This window comes from Cololabis saira, chromosome 1, assembly GCF_033807715.1.
Source record: "Cololabis saira isolate AMF1-May2022 chromosome 1, fColSai1.1, whole genome shotgun sequence".
Lineage (NCBI taxonomy): Eukaryota > Metazoa > Chordata > Actinopteri > Beloniformes > Belonidae > Cololabis > Cololabis saira.
The window spans coordinates 27,937,822-27,960,368 of NC_084587.1; the positions used below are offsets into that span (position 1 = coordinate 27,937,822).

General features: G+C 39.5%; 1 protein-coding gene across 2 annotated transcripts in view; it reads right to left on the bottom strand.

The window, feature by feature from the left end:
• Positions 1-4,223: 4,223 nt before the first annotated feature.
• LOC133451967 (noelin-2-like) overlaps positions 4,224-22,547 on the bottom strand; it is a 61,655-nt gene continuing 43,331 nt past the window's right edge. For both annotated transcript variants that reach the window (XM_061731146.1, XM_061731140.1), the window contains 4 exons: positions 19,865-19,971; positions 7,167-7,343; positions 6,280-6,453; positions 4,224-5,018 (listed from right to left, as the gene is read on the bottom strand). In XM_061731146.1, coding sequence (XP_061587130.1) covers positions 4,698-5,018; positions 6,280-6,453; positions 7,167-7,343; positions 19,865-19,971 — 779 coding nt within the window. In that variant the 3' untranslated portion in view covers positions 4,224-4,697. The remainder of the gene's footprint in view (positions 5,019-6,279; positions 6,454-7,166; positions 7,344-19,864; positions 19,972-22,547) is intronic.

The window sequence follows — 22,547 nt, forward strand, 5'->3', positions numbered from 1 at the left end:
TGCTCCTTTATCATCCGCCATCTCTTTCTATTGATCCAATAGTTAGTTACTCTTCTCATTTAAAAGATTGCACATAGTGCACATAATAGAGACTGGGTTAGTGTTTTTGCCAACAGCATCTAACAGTTGTAAAATGCCCACTTTGATCAAGGAACATCCATATTATGTTCTACAGAGACTCATTACTGCAACCGCTGGTAGTGTACACAATCAGTACTGTCACTTTTATTTCGTACTGTTGAAAAAGTCAAGATATTTGCTGCGATCGCTTTTAAACTAATGTAAGTACACATTCATGACTCACAAGAAAAGTACAAGACAGCAGGAGAAGAAATATTTGATTCCATAATTTGTCCATGAGTCAGTCATTCTCAATGTCCTGATGTTGGGAGGGAAGAGGTGCTGCCCTAAAGGCTGAAGTCAGGAAAGAGTTATGTACAATATTTGGAATGACACAGATAGCTAAGTTAAAATGATAACGTGATTTTCTGCAGCTTTGTCCAGCAAGTTATGCATCAATGACTATGTGTGGGTAGTTTGCTTTGTGAAATATTTAAACCTGACATCCTTATGCAACCTTATTTCCTCTGCGGAAGGAGTGTACGAGTCTGCTTTTGGTGGATGGACGTCATTCTCATAACTGTGAAATTGTTGATAAAAGAAGAAGTGGAAACTTAGATCAGAATTTGGAGAGATAAAAAAATGTATAACTTTGTCAATATGCTGGAAAAAAACAGACATGATTCTTTCTTTTTTTTTCTTTACATTTTTTTTAACCCCATTTTTATCACCCAGTGCTCCTACCTAAGTCAGTCCTTGGCATTGCTCTCCCCTCTACCAACCTCAGGAGCTCAGGTCTCCTCCTTAACTTGAGAGTGAACCAGCCGCTTCTTTTCACCTGACATGGTTGGGCTTCTCCGGCCGGACGTAGCGCATGGAAGGATCACGTTATTCCGGCCAGATCCCCCCTACCCAATCTGGTGGCCAGAGGGGGCATGTATAGCCCAGGACTGCTGCATGGTTTTGTGAGGGTAGCTCACATTAGCTACCCAAGGGAACACGGGGAGAACATGCAAACTCCACACAGAAAGGCCCTTTCACCAACCCACACCCCCAGGATGTGGGTGCTGAAGTCGTGGGGGAATTTAACACGCACTCAGCACCCACAGCGTCCCCGGCGAGAATTGAACCCACGTCCTCCAGCTGCGCCACCGTGCCCCATGTGATGACTCTTTCAATCCAGGAGAGGGACGTCAACAAACTCTTCAGGAGACAGAACCCCCGGAAAGCTGCTGGACCTGAGTCTGTCTCACCAGCCAGCTTGAAGCACTGCGCTGATCTGTTCCAGCCTGCTTCAAGACCTCTACCCTGTTCCCAAACAGACCACAGAACTTAACGACTTCAGACCCGTCGCCCCTACCTCTGTGTTTATGAAGTCCTTTGAGCGCCTTGTTCTCTCACACCTGAAGGACATCACCGTCCCCCTCCTGGACCCTCTGCAGTTATCCTACAGAGCCAACAGATCTGTAGATGATGCAGTTAACCTGGCCCTTCATTTAATCCTCCAGCACCTGGACTCCACAGGAACCTAGGCCAGGATCCTGTTTGTGGATTTCAGCTCTGCCTTCAACACCATCATCCCGGCTCTGCTCCAGGACAAGCTCTCCCAGCTAAGTGTGCCCTGTCTGACAGAAAGCAGCGCGTGAAGCTGGGGAAACATGTTTCTGACTCCCTGACCATCAGCTACGGATCCCCCCCAAGGCTGCGTTCTTTCTCCTCTGCTCTTCTCCTTGTACACCAAAAGATGCACCTCCAGTCATCAGTCTGTCAAACTTTTGAAGTTTGCGGACGACACCACACTGATTGGACTCATCTCTGATGGTGATGAGTCGACTCGCCTACAGGTGGGAGGTCGACCAGCTGGTGAACTGGTGCGGCCAAATAACCAAAATAACCTAGAGCTCAGCGCTCTAAAGACAGTGGAGACGGTTGTGGATTTCAGGAAGAACCCAGCCTCACCTGCCTCCATCACCCTCCGTGGCTCCACAATTGACACTGTGGAGTCTTACCGCTTCCTGGGATCCATCATCTCCCGGGACCTCAAGTGGGAGCTGAACATCTGCTCCCTCACCAAGAAAGCCCAGCAGAGGATTTAATTCCTGCAGCAGCTGAAGAAATTCAACCTGCCAAAGACAATGATGGTGCACTTCTACACAGCCATCATTGAGTCCATCCTCACATCCTCCATCACCATCTGGTACACTGCTGCTACGGCCAAAGACAAGAGCAGGCTGCAGCGTGTTATTCGGTCTGCTCAGAAGGTGATCAGCTGCAATCTGCTGTCACTCCAGGACCTGTACGACTCCAGGACTCTGAAGCGTGCAGTAAAGATTCTGTCCGACCGCTCCGACCCCAGTCACAAACTCTTTGAGACTCTCCCCTCTGGCAGGAGGCTGCGGGCCACCAGGACCAAAACCTCACACCACAAGAACCGTTTTTTCCCAACTGCCACTAGACCAGGCCCGCAAACCACCCTGACACTCTCCCTCTTACTCACACCCTACCTCTGTCATGACACTTCACCTGCACTCTATGAGTTACATTAATGCTCAGCTTGCACTTTGGAAACTTGCACTGTGATCACCAACTACGTCAAAACAAATTCCTTTTATGTCCAGTAACGTACTTGGCAATAAAGCTTTTTCTGATTCTGATTCTGAAACAATTTGAGTCTGTTGATGTCTGTTCTATACTCATCAATGTATTTTTTTTTTTTTTTCAATTACCTTACCGCCAGGTAATGCCATTGCTGCCCAGTCCAAACCATGGGAGTGTCTGGACTAAATAAAATCTTCTTTGTTATGAAGTGAAGTTAAGATTTTCCATTGCAACAGTTGTGTGTGCTTTTCAGAGGTTACTCCATGGTATCTATTGCAATTTTTTCTATATGCGTTGACATCATCATCCCACAAGGCTTATACGCCTCTGCTGAGATGATGACCTTGCTCACCTTTAAACAAACCTTTTAACCAAATCCAGTGTGTCCAGGATGGACAGGCTACAAAAGGTTTTAGATTGTCAGAGACCACACTGCTGCATACGGACTAACCAAATGCAGAACTCCAGCTCATACTCCTATTCAGCTGTGCAGAGTTCCCGGGTGCAGCTTTCAGCTCCCCTGTAACAATAATGGATAATTTTAACACAAACTGGGTCATGTGGAGGACATGAAGCATCACCGCAGCAAGAAAAAGCTTCAGCCAGGATTTGAATCAAGATCTTCAAACTCTGAGAAAAAGCCAAGAGGCATTCAAAACATTCAACATTCTCAAAGCAAATGAACTTGGGGAACAAACAGAAAGTGCAGAAATGCAACGCAACTGTTGGAGATTACGTGAATCCCCAAGGAATAAATGAACCTCCAGTTAACTTGAATAGAAACATACGTAAAAATAAAATTCCCCATCAGTCCCAAGTATCAACCTGCCACCTCTTTGTACACCACGGTGGACATTTCTTTTATTAAATGAAAGGAAAACTGTGGGGGATTATTCTGGAAACTTTAAGAGAGTGTTCTTTTGTTAAGTGCATGTGTGTGTTTTAGTGCCGCAAATGTTGTATTATGCTTTCTAGTTAGAGAGTCTAGGCTCCTGTCAATTAAAGAATAAAGTGGGCTTGCAGTTCTGATTCTTCTGGCATTAATATGCTCAAATATTTCCCTCACACACTCTTTCCTCCCACTGGCGCTGTGTCCGCCCCACAGCAACTGTCACAGCCGTATCAGTCACAACATTTAAGACATGCTTTTTTAAAGATGAGCCTTTGGCAGTCAACTGTGGGCACAAAGCTTTGTCAGTAGGTCTGCATGACTCCTTTAATAACCTCCTCCTTTACTTTTGAATTCTGGAAGGGAAACTCCTCAAAAGGCATGTATTTTATTCCTCTAAAACGTCTTGTTCCTTTCAAATGGAGATGGACAATAAAGCTGCTGAGCTGATTCAGGCTGCATGCCTGGCAAGTACAGAGTGTGGTCATTCTAGCAAAAAACTGCATTTATATGTGGTGCGAATGTATTATGTTGGCTTTAGAAAGAAAGATAATGTTGTCAACTCTGATGCACAGCGTGTATGTACGCAAACACAATCTTCGTAATTCGGTAACAGAGACGACAGAGAAGTCATACAAAAGTTTGACAGTAAACTTTATTGAACGAACAATCATGCTGACTAAACATGTCCACAATCACATCACAAACCCCATGATTTCTCTGTCAGTGCCATCGTCAAAGTTTGACTTCTGCGGTAAGGTCAGATACATTTCAGAGTCAGAATTTTTGTTTTCAACTTTTCCACCTCAGCTTCAAAAGTCACATCTTGACACATGTGTGGAATGAAACGCAACAGAATAAAGATGAGCTCAAAACGTCGGATTTTCAGTCTATTTGCCTCGTTTGTGTGATGTAAACTCTTTTCTACGACCTTTTGACTGGTGTTTGACAACCATGTGTTGTATCTCATTTGCTCAACAAGCTTTTGCAGGCTGGAAGTCGTTCAAATTCAAACATAGAAAGTACTAATTATTCTGCTGACTAGAATGGCCATCTTTGTTTGTGTGTGTGCGGGAGCGAGAGTGTGTATGTTTGTGTTATAAGCAGTATCCTTAAAAGATTATATTTTTACCACCTGCTTTCAGTCATTCTATCCATCACTCCGGATGACGTGAAACAGCGTAACATTGTAGAGCACTTGGTGACCGTTGTTCCAGGTGTACAGAGCTCTCTCTCTGGGGTTGTAGTCCATCATGCTGATGTGTGAGTACTGGTTGTGGAAGGGGATGTCAGTGTACTCGTATGTCGAGGTGTTGGTGTGGTAGGCGAAGTGGACCTTGGCCCCGGCCAGGTGGGAGTTTGTGACATATAAGGTGCCACAAATCATGAAGGCCTCCCCTGCACTGCGCTTGGGAAACCCCGTGTCCCAGCTCTGGAGGACTTCCAGAGAATGAGGGTCAAGGCGACTCACCTGAAGACAGAAGGCAGGGTTAAATATGTTGACAAAGTTTCAAATAATCCATCAAAAAATGTTTGGCAGATGTGAGTTGCTATGGTAATATTTTCCGTTTTAATCTATTCCCAGTTTTTCTTTTCTTTTTCTTTTATTAAAAGAGGGAGAGATGCTTTTTGGCCTGTACCTATGCTTTTAGTGTTGCATTTTTCGGTGATGAACAGGATCTAAATACACATAGAATGAAGTACTGAAGTAAAAAAAAGCAAGTTCCCTAAAGCTTTAAAAATATCACAAATTCAGCAGATATGCACATCAGGGATTCTCATGCATTTTTCAATAAGACAATGCAAAACCACACTGTGCACACATGTCAGAACTTGTCCCCAATAGGGAAGATGTGGAGAATTTTTAAATGAAAAATGCAACATTTACAACCTTTTACTGTTGCAAAATGGTGCAAAATAACTTGTAATGCTTCATTGCTTCATCTGTGTCTTTAATGCCAGAATATCTTTAAGTGTCATGAAAAGGATTCATAATATTACAAAAATGTACATTTTTATTGCCCTAACTTTATTTGGACTATGTTGCAAAATGTATGTATTTTAACTAATAAAGACTGATGAGCCAACCCCCATCAAACTTTCATTGTGGTGTGATGTTGTCATTATTGTTGTTTTCTAAGGACAGAATTGTTTCTTCCTTTATCTATTTTGGCCTCAGTGGACCCCTATTCACTTTGGTTCCCTTGTCTGGATTTTATTGAAACCCATCCATCAATCTTTACATTAATGCCACTTGTGTGTCCCCTGTACACACAAGTTATGATACGTGTTAAAGTCATAGAATTAACAGCAGTGATTACTAGAATCAAGATGGAAATCATAGAGTGGTTTTATTTTTTTTTCCAAAAGTAAAATTCTAACAAGGGTATGATACTGTGACATTATTTTATTCATAAAAATAAAGTCAAACTGCAGATGATGGCTAGATTACTGTATATTGTTTACTTTCTTGTTAGGTATACATTTTTGGACTGTATTGTATATTCAATATTGAAATCATGTCAGGAATACCAGCAACATTATGTACATGTTAATGATGATAAACTGAATAATATAGGACGGGGAAAGTTTTAAATAAGGTTTAGAAGAAGTGAGGGCGACTGTTGGAGGAGAAAGAATGTCTTAGATTTTGTCGATGTTGAAATCAGATTAACTATACTTGAATGCAATACAAAAGCGTGGCTGCATGAAAGCGCGGCGGTTGTTCGTACCATTATGTTTCCTGCATTTGGGATGGAGGTGTAGACGGCCCAGAGTCCGGTCTCATCAGCCATGAGGTCAATGTCAGAAGACCCTCCCCAGCTGTAGGGGAACGTATTGTTGTATCCAGCTCCACTCAGGCTGCGCTGAAGCACCACACTGCGAGAGCGGAAATGATACTGGACCTAGTAAGACACACACACACACACACGCACACACACACACACACACGCACACGCACACACTTCGTATCTGCTTTCAGAGTATCTGCTTTCATAGAAACCACCATTTTCAGATCAATTTAACAGTTAAGGTGATCTGAAAATTATGGCAGGGCACTTACCCTTGACCTATATGGTTAAGGCTTAACTTATATAAGTCAAGGTTAAGTGCTCAGTATTTAATTATTTATTGATTCTTTTATAATGTTGTAATGAGCATATCCGCTATAGCACTTGGAATAGACATATGAACTCTTTTCCATTGATGTGATGTTGGTGGGAATCATATATGAATGGAAAATCCTATTAACAGTCTATGTAAACACCTAATCTGTATATTTTCTTGTTTAAAATATGTGTAATAACTGAAATGTTACTGTGCATACAATATAATCACAGTACTTTCCATGTAGCGTGAAAAAAACAACTATTTAAGTTCACAACAGATACATTCATTCAGTTACTGTGAGCCAAATTAAATCTTCATGGGGAAAAAGGCCAGTTTTTTAAAATACATATTCTGTGATCCCAACCTCTACTTATACTTTTCGTTAAGTTCAATCATGTGTGAATTGATCTGTGTCTAAACACGGTCACTTTACTAGAGTGAGAAAGCAAGCAATGTTAAACATGTCATGTTGTAAAAAGGCCTTTATTTGTCCAATTACGTCTCCTACCAGGATGTTGCTCTGGTGCTTGTTGTAATAAAGCGACCCGTTGTAGACCACATGGCCAGTTCCTGCCCAGGGGTGGGGCAACAGATGCTGCACAAAGTTCTGGCCTTTTGTGAAGTCGCCCATGGTCCTGTACTCCAGCACTCGCCTGCCCTTGTAGTAGCCATCCATCGACCACACCTGATGAAGAGAGGACAGGAAATGAGATGGCTTATCTTTGATCTTACCTCTCCGTTCAGCATGTGAAATTAAGTCCCGCTGAGCCATTAAATTCATTTAATTTCCAGAGTGATCCATCATAGTCACCCCTGCTCACCAGCAACTTGATTAGATAATCAATGATGTGCTCAGATTCTCTTTTGGCCACCGCACAACTGACAAGAGATGCTTCAAATCAAGGGCAAACAGTAGCGGCACTATAAGCAGTTGCTATCCCCCTCCCTTGAACGGGGGAAGTCCTAAGCTGCCTTGAGAAAAGTTTCAAGGAGTGTTATAAATTTATTTCCTGAGTTGTACAGTATTACCTTTGAAACCAAGAAACCTGTTATTAGCCGAAACATTTGAATGTTTTTACAGGTTAGATCAGAGAATGGCACGTTCAAAATCACTCTGCGCTGTCGTTACACTCCAGGAACTTAAGACACATCAGTAAGTTGTCCTCATTAAAGATGTTTCTCTTGAAAGGAGCATCAATTGAAGGTAGCCACCAGCCACTAGTGTCTGTTCTTGTCTGGTGAATGACTCCTAATGAGGATTGTTTCAGGTCTTTTGCTCCAGCTCTTTTGCTGCTTAACGTTATATGAGAATTAGAGCGAAAGAAAATGAGACAATATCTTAACTTCAAAACAATGATTATCACTTTTGTGATGATGACACCACTGATGCTACTTTATAAAAATACTTCTCTGAGATTCTGAAATCGTGATTTATCCAGAGTACAAAGCATTAATGTCCACCTTCTCCAACCGCCCCGGTTATGTTGACCCAGTTTTAGCAACTGTTTGATGAAAAGTAGAACCAGACTTCCGAACATAATGAACGAAGAATAAGAGGAACGAGAGTGAAAAGAGTAAAAGTGATCACTAGAGAGATAAACCGGAGAGAACGAGGGAAGATTAGGGTGAAGAACAAACAAAACAGGGGAGCATTTGAGAGTTGACAGTGTGGGGCATTAATTAGTCAGAGAGTGACAATAGGTGAAACAGATGAAAGAAAACAGCTGAAAGCTCCAGTAAAAGAAATAACTGCCGTGAAAGATTTGTGTTATTCTCTCTGCAAAGAGAAAAGTACTGAGCACAGAACTTCATAAGAAAAATAATCTCTCCTGCAGAGCCAGTGCCATTCATGAAATGAGTTAATTTGTGGTAGCAATACTCAAAATTCAAGCAGAATTATATACTCAGACAAAGACAACTGATTGGAGTTATTTTGAGGAGTTTAAATGAGACTCAGCCTGGTTTGGTAAGACAATGAAAGAGTGATTGCATTGCTTGTCCCCTTCTTCTTCTGACGACACTCTTCTCTTTCTCTGTTCCTTCTCTAAATAGCAATAAAGCTTTTTGTTTTATTTCCCTTTTAAGCAGAGGTTTAAAGGAAGATGAGCCCCTTTGTCTTTTTGGAAGCTGTAATCGTCTTGTATTTGAATGCATCATTTACATCACATAAACAACCTCCAGACACCGACATACAACAAATGTACATGAAAGTGGCTGTTTATTTTAGTGCCTCTTGAAGTCACAGCTAAGTTTATACAGATTTTATTGTAGGATTCTTTCTTTCCTGTTTCTTTCCCCCAACCGACCTAATTTCATACTTTCGCAGGATAATCTGTAGTTTTGTCTCGAGCAATTTCAGGATTTCTTCAAGGACACTTTCACATTTTCAGTTAGGTTTTGGAACGACAATGCCGCAATATGAAATTTTCACTGGAAACCAAACAGAAAAATAAAAGCACATCATGAAAATTTGCATCTCTTAATTCACTTTAACAAACAACTGTAAAGCTGTAACTGAATCTCCAGAGAGCCCGTGCTGTAGAAAAGCAAATAACCAGCGGAAATGTAAGCACTTATACAGCCATGTGAAAAAAAGGGAAAGTACAGGCTCTGTGCTGGTCTGGAGCGTTCAGCTGCTTTCACAAGGTGTTAACACAATGTCAAGGTGGAATTATCGCACCAAAGGTGCTAGAGAAGCAAAAGTCGCGGACATGGTTTATAGTGCATCATCAAATCTAACACCTGGAAATCAGTTGGCTTCTGTGCAAAGGCAGGAAACTCTGAAAAGTTTTAAAAACTGGCGAGACATCAACTTGAATTCCTGCATACAAACACCGCCAGTAACAGGGAAATGTTAAATGTACAGGATGTAAACAACAAATCAAACAAAAATTTCATTTTTTTTCCCTTTCATGACTCATCTTTATGCATGCATTCCCCCGATCTTTTGATGGATTCTTCTGTTTAAAGATAGCTCACCAGGACCTTTTTTTCTTTTTTTTTTCAAATAACCTGTTTTTGTTTAGAATAAAATCTGAGTGAGAGAAATGCTATGAACTATAACACACTACAGGGAGATAGTTCAAGTAGGCTTCTGAAGCAGATGCTTTGGCCCTTCTGCATGGTTTATTCCAATTACACCATCTTGTTAACAGACCACTACAAGGCGCAAGAGGTGTTTGTCTCTCCGATGCCTCCTGATCTCTCTCCAACCTTGCTTCCATTCTTAAAATCCCAACTTCTCCCCAGCTTCCACCTGTAGGCTCTGATTTAATGGAGCGGGAGGGTTAAGTTCATCACCCCCAGTATTTTTACAAATGCTTAACAGCTGAGGAGTGGTTAAAGTCAACACTAAAACTAAAGTATCATAAATGAAGCACCTGAAGTCTTCACTGTTGAGGAGATTGAATAAAGACCAGATGCAAAGATTGCAGCGTTTAAGTGCCAGACATATCCTTTGTTGGTCCCCATCAAGCAATACCTGCAACAACACCATCTGACCAAACAGCAAAGACAACCAAGGAATAACAAGAGTAATGACTAAATAAAAGCTGAGGGCTGCAATGATTAGTCAACACAAAAAAACGTGTTGAATTTCCATTTGATTATTGTAATGCATTACAGGAAAGGTAGGAGGCAGTATTGTCAGCTACAGCGACTGCATGTTGACGAATAAATAAAGAGGAAAATGTACATATGCACTGTGATACGTAAACAAGAAGCAAAGCCAGAATGCAGAGGTCTTGTGGCTTTTCATTCGCTCATGTAACACTGACCTCCGAGGGCTCAAGGTGCCCAGCTACGTCAGCCATTTTATCTTCCAAGGGTCCATGTGCTGGTGATGAGTGGCCTGAGTCAGCTGTGATAAACAGCTGTGACTTCCCGGCAGCACTATGGAGAGGCACATGGAGGGCTTGACAGAAATAATCGTTTGACTGGTTGAAAAAAAAAAAAAAAATCAGATCGGACGATTCCCAGAATAATCATCAGCTACGGCCCAGTTGCTAGCTAAGTCACAGGGAAATACTGCATGAGGTACCAGAAGCGTTTGAAAAAGACGATGCGTGTGTATGCAAGACTTAAAAGAAGTCTGCCTCATGAGGGAAACAATCTCAGAACTGAGAATTTTGTTTTAAAAGCGCTGGAACTTCAAATATACATACTTTGTGTGTCAAACTTGAACTGCTGAGGTCTTATATTAACTTCAGCTGAGCTAAAAAAAGTCTATAACCAAAGCTGTCATGAACTCTTGTTCCTCTCGAGCTTTCTGCATTTTTACCCTTTTCAGCTCTAAAAAAGGTCTTTCATCCCACCCTACATGTCCCAGGAGTCGCTCATTTGTTAAGCCCTCCCCTTCACAAAGTCCGCTTTTGTTTTAATTTCCCAGCATATTTTCCCCGGTTAACACCTCTACACGAAAGCTCCTTGTTCTTAAGCCCTTTACTGCCTTTCTCTCTTCGTCTGACTCATTCTCACTCTGTAAGAGGAGACATCTTGACAGATCAGGAGAAATCTGTGCATCAGCAGATGTTTTCCAATACAGTGACAGGTGTGTGCCTTTGTGAGCGTGTAAGTATAATTTGCGCATGGACACACACAGATTCACACTCTAAGGAGCTAATGAAGAATTCATAAATGTCAAACTAGGACCCTGTGCAGAAACTGTAGTCATGGATACCAAGGGATCTTTCAAAATGACTTTACTCATTTTGACTCACTCTGCATGAGTTCCATGGAGCTACGTCTGATGAGATGCACGTTATAAATCCTAGAAAGGGACTAGAACTTATATTTGTATTTACATGGCAATGCAAAAACATTTTAAAACAATCTTTTCGCCCCTGGTGATGCTTCAGATGTAATGTCAGTAATGCTATAAACAGACACTTTGCAAAATTCAAGAGTAGACAGGATAAAATCAACATCAGAGGCAAACAATGATTTGGATTTGTAAAAAAAAACACAAAAAAAAACAAAAAAAAAAAACCTTATTATTGAGGAATCAATACAGTATGTCTCTCCATCACTTAGCAGGTCTGATGTAAGCATAACATTGAATAAAAGCTTCAGTAACAGGAACAAGATTGCAGCCAAAGTCACATAATGTTTTTAAAATTGACTTTGATTTTTCTGACAGCATTATGACATTTTGCCACGTTTTTACTCTTCAGCATTAAGCTTTTATACAGCTTTTCATGCAGTATGCAGTTTCCATGCAATATGCAGCATTCTGTATATTTAATGACACAAATAAAAAATAAATATATAATTAAAAACACTAGTGAATTTAGAAATAATGAGAACATGGTTGATTCAGATTATTTGTCTGAATCCTAGTTCAGAATTTTTACCGCTGATTCCCCTTAATAAAAACAAACAAACAAACAAACAAATTGTCCATACAACATTGTCCAAAGAAAATGTCTGTCTGCAAGGAAACACAAAAGGACAAATGGAACAAGTTCCACAGTTACGGGTACAAACACCTGTACCCACAGTTCACACAGATGTTTCTGCCAGGACTGACAGGTGACCTCATTGACAGTTGTCTTCCCTTCAATAATCAGGGAAAGAATTCAAATGCAGCCATGAAAATGATCTCTGGTCCATTTTAAAGCAGTACAAAGGAAGGCTGCCCCTATTGGTGTGGAGGTTAAAATGATTTGCTTTTGTCCGACTGCTTGTTCAGTCACGTACTCTTCCCTGACTTTCTCTTTTGTCATTACTTTATTGGGTCGTTTAGTCCCCTATGCCACCATGTACTCTGTGTACTAGTTTATTTACTGTTCTTAGTGCAGAGGGCCGATTCATGGTTGTCACAAGAGATGACTGGGAGAGACTCCAAAGTCATGTTGAGTGTTTTCTGCCGATAGCAGGGGCGAAAGTTCACAAGAGCGGGATAATATTTCCCAAGAAGTGATCAAATATTCCTTCAAATGCATTGAAACTGCTTTTTAGAGATGAAAAATACTTCTTTATGCCCCTTAAACTGTTCCATTTTTGAATTCACATGCATTTTTATCATCTGTATTTTGTGGATTTCATTACTTCCATCCCTCATAAAGTGGCACATAATCTGCAGTAGCAAGCCAAACATTCTGGTTCTACTGTTCACATGACAACAGTTTTTCAATGCTTTCACATTGAGCTCCCCTCAAGATTTGCTTTCAGTGACAGAATTCACAGGCTGCAACAAGGGGTGGGGGAGGGAACTGGGATTATCTCAACCACTGCAGCAACTACAGCTGGCAACAGCCAGGTACTCATCACGAAGACTGATGATTCACACATTTACTCAAAGTATTAACGTACAAGAAGCAGTTGGACCAGATGGTGTTCCCAGTTGGGTTCTGAGAGACTGAGCCACAGATTTGGCTGAAGTATTTCGAAACATCTTCAACCCACCTGTTTTAAGACACCCATCATAGTCTCAGTCCAGTTCCTCAGCAGAGTGCAGTTATGCATCTCTGTGATTACAGGCCAGTGGTACTTCATGATTACATCAATCATGGAGTACTGATCCTCAAGAAACATCAAGACTGCCTTCCTATAAACTCTGCACCTCCCGCGAGTTACAAAAGATCTGACAAATCAACAAAGGATGCCATCCCCATTGCCCATCACATTGTAGGGCTGCACCTGGAACAGTAAATGATGTATGCAAGGATGCTGTTTGTGGATTACAGCTCAGCTTTTAATACTGTCCTATTTAATACTGTCCTATACAGCAGACTTTTCTAAGTTTTCTAAGATGTCTGGCCAAGGTCTCATGCAAAAACAGAACTTCTACACAAACCACCAAATCACTAGGGACAGGGCGCCGCAGCTCTCCCATTCTGTCGCTCTTCTCACGACCCCCTCAGGACTGTATGTTTTCTGCTACACCCATAACAGCACATAACAGCAACACAGCTATTAAACTTGCAGTTGACACAACAGTAGGGCGGATCACTGGAGGAGATGAGTGGGTCTACGGAGAAGAGGTACATATGTTGTATCTCTTTTGTACACAAAAGCACTTCACAGTAAATGAAAGCACACACATGTATGTACACAAACACATTTCAGAGAGAAGCAGAATGAAGATTTCCCACTGAGAACAGACATGGGTAACTTGAGAAGGGTACCAGGTTTAGATTTCTGGGCATCAACCTTTCAGACCTCACACACAAGATAAAGCCTGTAACTCTTTGGAAAGTCAACCAACTGGAAAGTGCTCAGGTCCTTCTACTACAACTCCACTAAGAAGACTTGGTTGTGGTGCAGCAACAGCTCTGCAGCTGATGATACGGCCCTGCAGAGAGTCTTAAACTTTGCACACACACGCACGTATGTACACACACACGCGCACCTCCATGCCCTGGAAGACATTTACTGTACATCCCTTGTTCTCTGAGGTTAACATTCTGTATCTAAACAGACCATCAGATCATCTCACTCTGCTGATAAACTGCTTCAATGTTTTCTCTCAGGAAAATGACACAGGTTCATCAAAGGACCCACTACGAGACTGATGAACAGTGTTTACCCCCAAACCATTAGCACACCGAGGTGTGCAGTAAAATCACATGCCCTATAGACAATATTGCATGTACAACTATAATTATCTGAAAATCATGATTCATTCATCTATTTATTAATAGTTTTAACACTCTTGTGCAATAACCTATTAACCTATTAAACTACAAAAATGTTTTCGTTTTTTAATATACTTTTGCCGTTTTTTTATTTTCTATTGTTGCATATGCTTTTACTTGTGCTCGTATTAAACGAGACTTGTTTAGAGATTTAACGCCTGATATATGAAATAATACACTTGTATTGAAATTAAAAACACCCCCAATTCTGCCATTAACGGTTTTCTTATTTATATTGTTTGTACCTCTATGAGTGCATTAGGTAATAGCATTTTCTTTATTTTCATTGTACCTATATTGATCTTTGTTTGTTTTTTTATTGTATAAATCTTTTTTTTTTTTCAATCATTTCGATCTGGGGGTGGTGCAGAGGTCTCAGAAAGGTACAGTATGGATCAAATTTGTGACACCAGGCTTCAAGTCTTTTAATATACATCTTGAGCATTTTTGTAGGCAATAAATCCTGAACTAACTGTATATAGACGATCATGTGAAAAAGAAAGCACACCCTTCTTCTACCGTAGAACAGAATAAAATAATATGGCTCTTTCCAGGTCTTTAAATTCAGTAAATACAACTTAAAACAATCAAATACTACATGAAGTGTTACACTGTGTCATTATCTATTTAATCGAATAAATGAAATAGCAGAAGCAGTACGATAAATCTGAGCATATCCTTCAAACACAATTAAGGCAGTAAGTAGCAGCCAGATGCTGGTTATCAAATGTACTTGATTAATTCATCATTGGCAAGTGTGGCTATCTTTGTAAAATCAGTTGTTTTTCGCAGTTTGCACATTCAGAGCTCTCATGTGTTTGTGTTAACACAATGCCCTGCAGGAGAGATGTTTTAGAGAAGCAGTTGTTGCTGAATATCAATCAGGGAAGGGTTATAAGGCCATTTCCAAACAATTTGGACTTCATTTTTTTGTAGCAAGAGTAATTATTCACAAATGGAAAACATTCAAAACCATTGCCAATCTTCCCGGTGGTCAATATTCCAGCAAATTCACCCCAAGGTCAGATCATGTAATGTTCAGAGAAATTGCTAAAAAGTGCTCAGATTTTAAAGGGCTTTAAATGCATTAATTCATTAAAATTAATATATGTATGTATGTATGTTGATTCAAGCAGACTCCCCCTGAGCCTGTATTGGAATAAATGTAGATGATGGATGATGGATGGAAGGACTGCGATGGACTGGCGACCTGTCCAGGGTGAACCCCTGCCTCTCATCCTGAAAATTAGGCTCCAGCAGACCCCCGTGACCCTGCAAAGGATAAAGCGGGTATAGATAATGAATGGATGGATGGATGGATGGATGGATGGATGGAAGGAAGGAAGGACGGACAGACGGACGGATGGACGGACAAGTATGCTTGTTTGGAAGGGTTCAATGAGACTCACATTGTTGTTTTTAACCCTCAAGACCAGGGTACCTTGCAGTCACTGAGCTGACTATGAACTCTTCTATGTACCAAATATATTTAGAGCCAAACATGTGACAATATGTTAAACAGTCAAAGGTTTTATGAACCTGGTTGATGCAACGAGACAATAATCCAAGGCATATCTGTAAATCTACAACAGAATGGCTTAAAAGAAGAGAATACAAATGTTGCGATGACCCAGTCACATTCTACACCTCAACAAGAGTGAAATGTTGTGATGGATCCTTAAAAGAGTTGTGTATAAACAAATGCTGGCAAAGTTTGCTGAACTGAACCACATTGTGAAGAAGACTGGACAAAAATGAATCCACAGTCATGCGAGATGATAATAGCATCATACAGAAGCAATTAATTCAAGTTACTGGTATAGTTTCTGGGGGTGATACTGCAAGCTATTGAATCATACAATGTAATTTTGAATTAATTTAAAAAATAATGAAATGGAGTTAAAAGTTATGTTATTTTTCATCAAATCACTCACTGGTATGAATGAAATGATTTTTTTTTTTCTCATTAAAAAACATCTAAAACATTAGACACGCATGTGGCCGTTATTTATTTTTCACCTGACATTAAAATGCATAAAAATGTCTGAAAATATTTCTGACTAAGTCTGATTCCTGTGGTTTGATTGCTTTTGTTGTTGCATTTTCCTTTTGGCAAAAAAAAATTTGATTAGTAAAAGTATAAAAACATTTTTTTAGGTTTCTTTCAGAGGACAATTACACTTAATGGTTACAATAGAGCCTTGAGTATTGAATAACACTCCAAAATTCAAATAGGCAGTTTTGTGCAGGCTTTGTTCAAAGTAAAGATCTCCACTATTACTAGACAAATGAATTCCAACAAACACAGAAACCTGAGAATGAGTGATTGGTTACTGCTAAAATTTACTGGGGAAGGAATCTCTTATCGTCAAAAGCCTTCATGTTTGTTTGTTTTCAGTTTGAAAAGCACTCCCCAAAAATCCCAAAGACTTGGGACAAAATAGAATTGTCAACTTAAAAGAAAAAAGAGAAAAATCAGATTCTTACACATTTTATTTCGTTACAGGCATGATTTTTTAATTTTTTTAATTTTTACTCTAGATAAACCTATATTTGCAATTCAGGCCTTGGGCACATTCCAACAAGACATTCTGACAGTAATGATTTCATCGTTTTATAAGTCTTCAATTTCTTTGCACGACTCATAAAGGGTACTGTGGCACCAAGCCTGACTGTTCTAGTTCTTTTGTTCCATTCATCCTGTAAAGAGATATTTGCTTTAGCTAATCTGCGCTGTTTTTTTAGCTGTTACAAACAAGATGGCTCATTGACAATAATATATACACATATATATATATATATATATATATATATATATATATGGTGTTGCCCATGAAGTTGAAATAAAAACTTTCATTACAATTTTTTTTATATGATTTAAATAAAAAGGAGGGATGTTCCTGAAAAAACAAATAAATCCAATTTTATAGGCATACAGATATATCAGAGACAAACCAGGGCTTCAGGGAGGCCAGTCCTGTACACTCTTCTTCCATGTCCATGACTAGGTAATGTATGCAGAATGTGGTTTTGTATTGTCTTGTTAAAAAATGCATCAACGTCCCTGGATGTGTTTCATCTTGAAAGCAGAATATGTTGCATTTAAATCTCAATCTTTATTCCTCGGGAACTCAGCCTTTGACGGATACTGGTTTTGCACTGAATTATAATCGTAATCTGTTAATTCTGTTATGCTTTTGTTTTTGTTGGTGCAAAAAATTAATTTGAGTCAAAACCAAAATAAATTGATTAAATTGACAATATGTAAATATATCTTGGGAATACTTGGGCCCTACAGTAGCTGTCTGCTAAGACATAAGCTTGAATGTTTTCCGTATCTTCCTGACCTTTTCTGATTCAGGGTTGGAAACACAACATACATATGTGAGTCATCAAGTCAGACAACTTATATTTTATATATTTATATATGTTTGTGTATAATAATGACATCATAATGTCAGTACACACTTTGAGCAGGGCAGTTTCTGTAGAGTGACGCTCGCGGAAACCAGACTGAATGGGTCAAAAATGTTTCACTCCTCCAAAAAGGAAGTCAATTTTTCAGAGTCAACCTTCTCTTAGACTTTAGACAGGAATGGAAGCTTTGATACGGGCCTGAAGTTATTAGGATGCGTGGGATCCAGACTAAATTATTTGAGAAGTGTTTCCACAAAGGCATGTTTAAAAGAACTGGAAAAACACCAGTGATGTATTTACCAGCTTGGTAACCCAGGAGGCCAGTGGCATCGAACCCTTTTAAAAAGAGTTTACTGGGAAGAAAATCAGATGGACAAAAAGAGGGCTTCATTCTGGTTACCAGAGCTGAGCTATCAGCTTGCGTTACCGGATTAAAAGAAGACCAATTATGGGGTACAAACTCAAAAAGAAACAACAGGATTACAAAACAAAGGCAGTGGAAGTTTAACCTTAATATCCTGGATTTTGCTGATAAAATACTTTAAATAAAGCATTGCTTTGCAGGAAACGGGTGTAGAAGGAGCAACAGGACATAGAAGGGAACTAAACACAAACACAACTTTCTTCCTATTTTAAAACTATCAGTTGATGAAAGAAGTCAGATCTGGCATTTTTTATAATTTCATTTAAGGAAAAGAGCAGTTCCCTTAGATGCAATCCATGTACCTAACTTTGGTAGTCTTCAATAGACGCTCTGTTTTCGACAGAGTCGCTTCATGTCCTGAATACAGACATTAATCCATGGACATGGAGTTTTTTTAGTCACCAAGCTAGATTTAACAGGAGCAACCTGATCTAAAATAGATTTACAATGATTGCTAATATATATATACTGTATACTTTATATATATATATATATATATATATATATATATATATATATATATATATATATATATATATATATATATATATTATATATTGAGGCCAGATTTTACCTAAATATATACACACAGAAGAGGTCCTGGTCAGCAATATATTCCACAACAGCGGTTGTGGAAAGTAAAAAAAAGTTTTATTTGTAATATATGAAAGGGCCCATCACCTCTAAGTTAAGTACTGAGCTCTTCTCAGACATTGATCCATTTCACTCACGGATGTGTACAGAAATTGCAGCCACTATTTTATAGGAAATTAAGACTATAAAAGAGCAACACATACACACACAACACGTAAGCATACCACTCCTATAACTGGGAAACAATCGGCAACAAGTGGTATACCAATGCTGCATTGCTACATTTTATCACCAGGGAGAAGCTCTAATAGGGAACAGGTAAGGGTCACCATGGCAATATAAATCACACCTGGCAAGCAGGAGACAGTCGTCTTGACAACCAACTTAATATTCTCCCTTACTATGGGGCTGGAACAGTCTCATAATTCACAAATGCACAGGACAAAATTCACAAATACACAGACCCATTCACAAATGCACACGCCGATCCGCAAATGCACAGGACAAGATTCACAAATGATTGGCTGAAACAAAGGAAGACATCTGATTGGTTGCAGATCCTTCCGTGTTAAAAAAAACGTATTTGTGGATTGAGTCACGTCAGGGGAGTCTCAAAAGTCACACGCAAATCCAGCACAGCTCACAGACAAAAACCCGTTTGTTAATCAGGTTATATTTGTGTGTGCATCAAAAATACATTTGTGTATCTTGTCCTACGCGCGTGTGAATCGGTCTGTGCATTTGTGAATCGGTCTGTGCATTTGTGAATCGGCGGGTGCATTTGTGAATTATGAGACTGTTCTAGCTCCATACCTTACAGAGTGTTTGTAAGCTTGTGTGTGTGCAGGAAATGGGTTAGACTTAAGTTATGTCAGAATAAAGGCTCAAAGAAATTAAAAAAAAAATGAACTAATGGAAAGATCTTGGCAACCTTAAATGCAGAAGAACTTTGATTTCTTTATTAAAACACATCGAAAAACGTAACTACATCTACAAAATACACCCTACCGTTCCGATTAACCCTCACAGCGAACTATCGCCAAAATCAAATTTCATAATGAATAACAAACCCAATACCTCCCACAATGCATAAAATTCAGCTGATCCTTGCAAAGACGGACACTGTAAACCTACCCTGCTGTCGGAGCTGGGAATCATTGCATCAGTCATCCAGGAGCCAAAGCGAGATCCAGAGGCTCTCACGGTGATCGGGTTGCTAACTGTCGTCAGGCGACCACAACCTATGAACAGATCCCAAGAAACTGGAGTTTATGCGAGGAGCAGAATAAAGAGAAGTTAATGGAGATGAAGCTTCAGCACTGGAGTGAGTAATGCTTCCTATCAAGGATACTTGGCCAGCTAATTTATGAGCAGCTATCTCCTGCCACCAGACATAACTCAGTCTACCAAAACTCAGTCTCACAAAATGTTGTTGCAGGAGGAAAAAGAAGGTGTAAGTCTCCATAAAACACCTCTCTAAACTGAGTCAAACGGTTGTCATGTTTTTCTGCTGGTGCTTTTAATGGACCTGATGCATCCACTAAACCTTAAAGTGTTTTAACTGCATAATCGTAGAGCAGTGTTTAGTCAACTAAACACGACTGTGTGACCTCAGAGTGATATCATACTCCTCTGTGTATAAAACATACTGTGCAGCTCTGAAAAGGGGCTGTTTATTATTTCACTGAGAACTTTTAAAAGATTTTCCGTCAGATTGGATCCATGTAATGGGTTTCAATATTTCAAAAGCAAAATTTTTCCTAGCGGAAAAAAAAAGGATGAAATATGTAAAATAATTTGTGCACCATAATTCCTTTCTAGAGACAAGAGAGAGAAAAAGAAAAAAACAAGTAAATCATCATAAAACAAACAAACAAAGTAATTACAACCTGCAGGCCCAGTCTAGCTCAGGAGGGGTCATATTAAAACAAAGGATCCAAGATCCAAGTACTGATACACACACCTCAGCCATCCCCATGGCAACCAAACCAATCCGCCAGCACCCCATGCATGTCCAACTTTCTTTTAACTCCACTTTCTTCTTTTTTTTTTTTTTTTGCACTTAAGTCAACTAACCTGTGTAATGTAATAAAATAGCATTAATAAATAAATAATCATTTTTATATTTTTGGGATAATATGTATAATAGTTTAGTTCATCAGTGGGGATATAATTGGACTAAATTGTCTGCACAGGATTTATTTACTTTCCGCGTAAAGTGATTGAGATGACAATTATTGTGATTTGGCACTGTACAAATAAAAATTTAATTTTATTGAATATTGATTATTCTAAAGAAGTTTTCTGGCATAAATTAAGCACATTTTTTAAAGTTGTAATTGTTGTAGAAACATCCTCTTATCAACACTCATAACATTCACCTCTATGTATTTGGAATGTAAAATTATTATTTGGTTGTCTCAAACGGACTTATAGACAGAGAGAGCGCGGGAGGGTATGTGTGTGTGCGTGTCTGTGTGTGTGTGTTTCCCATTTTGTACTTTTTCTCTAGAGGGATATGAAGTCTATCATGTCAATTTGGCTTTTCATGTGGAGATTGCCACAGTCGATCATCCAACCTTGTCTTGTGCATCTCCTCTTGCAACACATACAGAAACCTTATCTTTGGTCATCTCCTTTTACGCCTGCTTCATTTCCAGAATCTTTCTACTAATCTATTGACTATCCCTTCTCTTTATGTGTCTAAACCATCTCTATAGCCTCTCTTAAGATGCCTGGCTGTTCCTCTGATGTACTCGCTCCCAATTCTTAACCTAGCCCATCCTCATCACCTCATCACATTTGGGCAGCATTTTAGATTGTCTTTTACTATTTTCAAAAGTAGGAAAACAAGTAAATGAGAATATTTATGACTGTATGAGAAAAACTATGGGTTTCCAACAGTTGACGTTTCCATCCCTAAGAGAAGAAACTATGGTCATAACTGTAGAATCCCAGGCAAGTGGAAAAATAGTGAACCAGATCCAGTTATTTGGGTGGTTACTGTTTAAGAAGACGTTTAATTTTTCCTGAAATGACTTCATTAAATGGTGTAAGTGCAACAACCAATCATCAGCATGAAAACTAATTTTGTGTTAAACTACTGTATGCTATTTTGCCATTTTGGTTGTGTGAGTGGTGCCATGTAAATTGCAAATAGCGATTCTGCTTCTGCTTTTTAAGCAGTTTTTTTTTTTGACATCTTGTGGAGGATGTTTTTTGCTGTCTGATGGAGAGTCAGATAAAATATTCAATACCACTCTCATTTCTGTGCAGTAAATATAAAGCTGCAGCCAGCTGCCTTGCTTGGCATAGAGACGAAGGCAGGGACATCCCTTGGACAGAGCAGTGCAGTGAATGCTGGGCAAAGATGGAAATGGCCAGCTTGCAGGTTTATATTTACCATGCAGGCACAGGGGCGAGAAAGAAACTGCATACTTCTGGAGAAATCAAAGTCTTCCTTAAACCTACTCTTAACTCTAATTTTAATAACGTCTTTTAAAAAGTTCATGCCACTGTCGGGGATCTTTTAGTAGTCATGTGTGCAGTGTGGTGGTGCAGTAAGACACCTCACATGAGCAACATTCTGGGACTGATCACCTGGGCTTCGTCTGTTTTTTTGTGGGTTTTTTTGTGCAGATTTAAACAAAAAAGCTTTCTAAATTGGTAACACTGATATTTATAAACGTTTCAATCACAACATGCCTTGCCTGTCCTCCCTGTTATATTTCGTTATCTAAAGCCACAACGGAGATAAAACAACTACAGGAATATAACAGGCGTCGCAGTAAATTGGTGATAATTAAACTAATCTTGA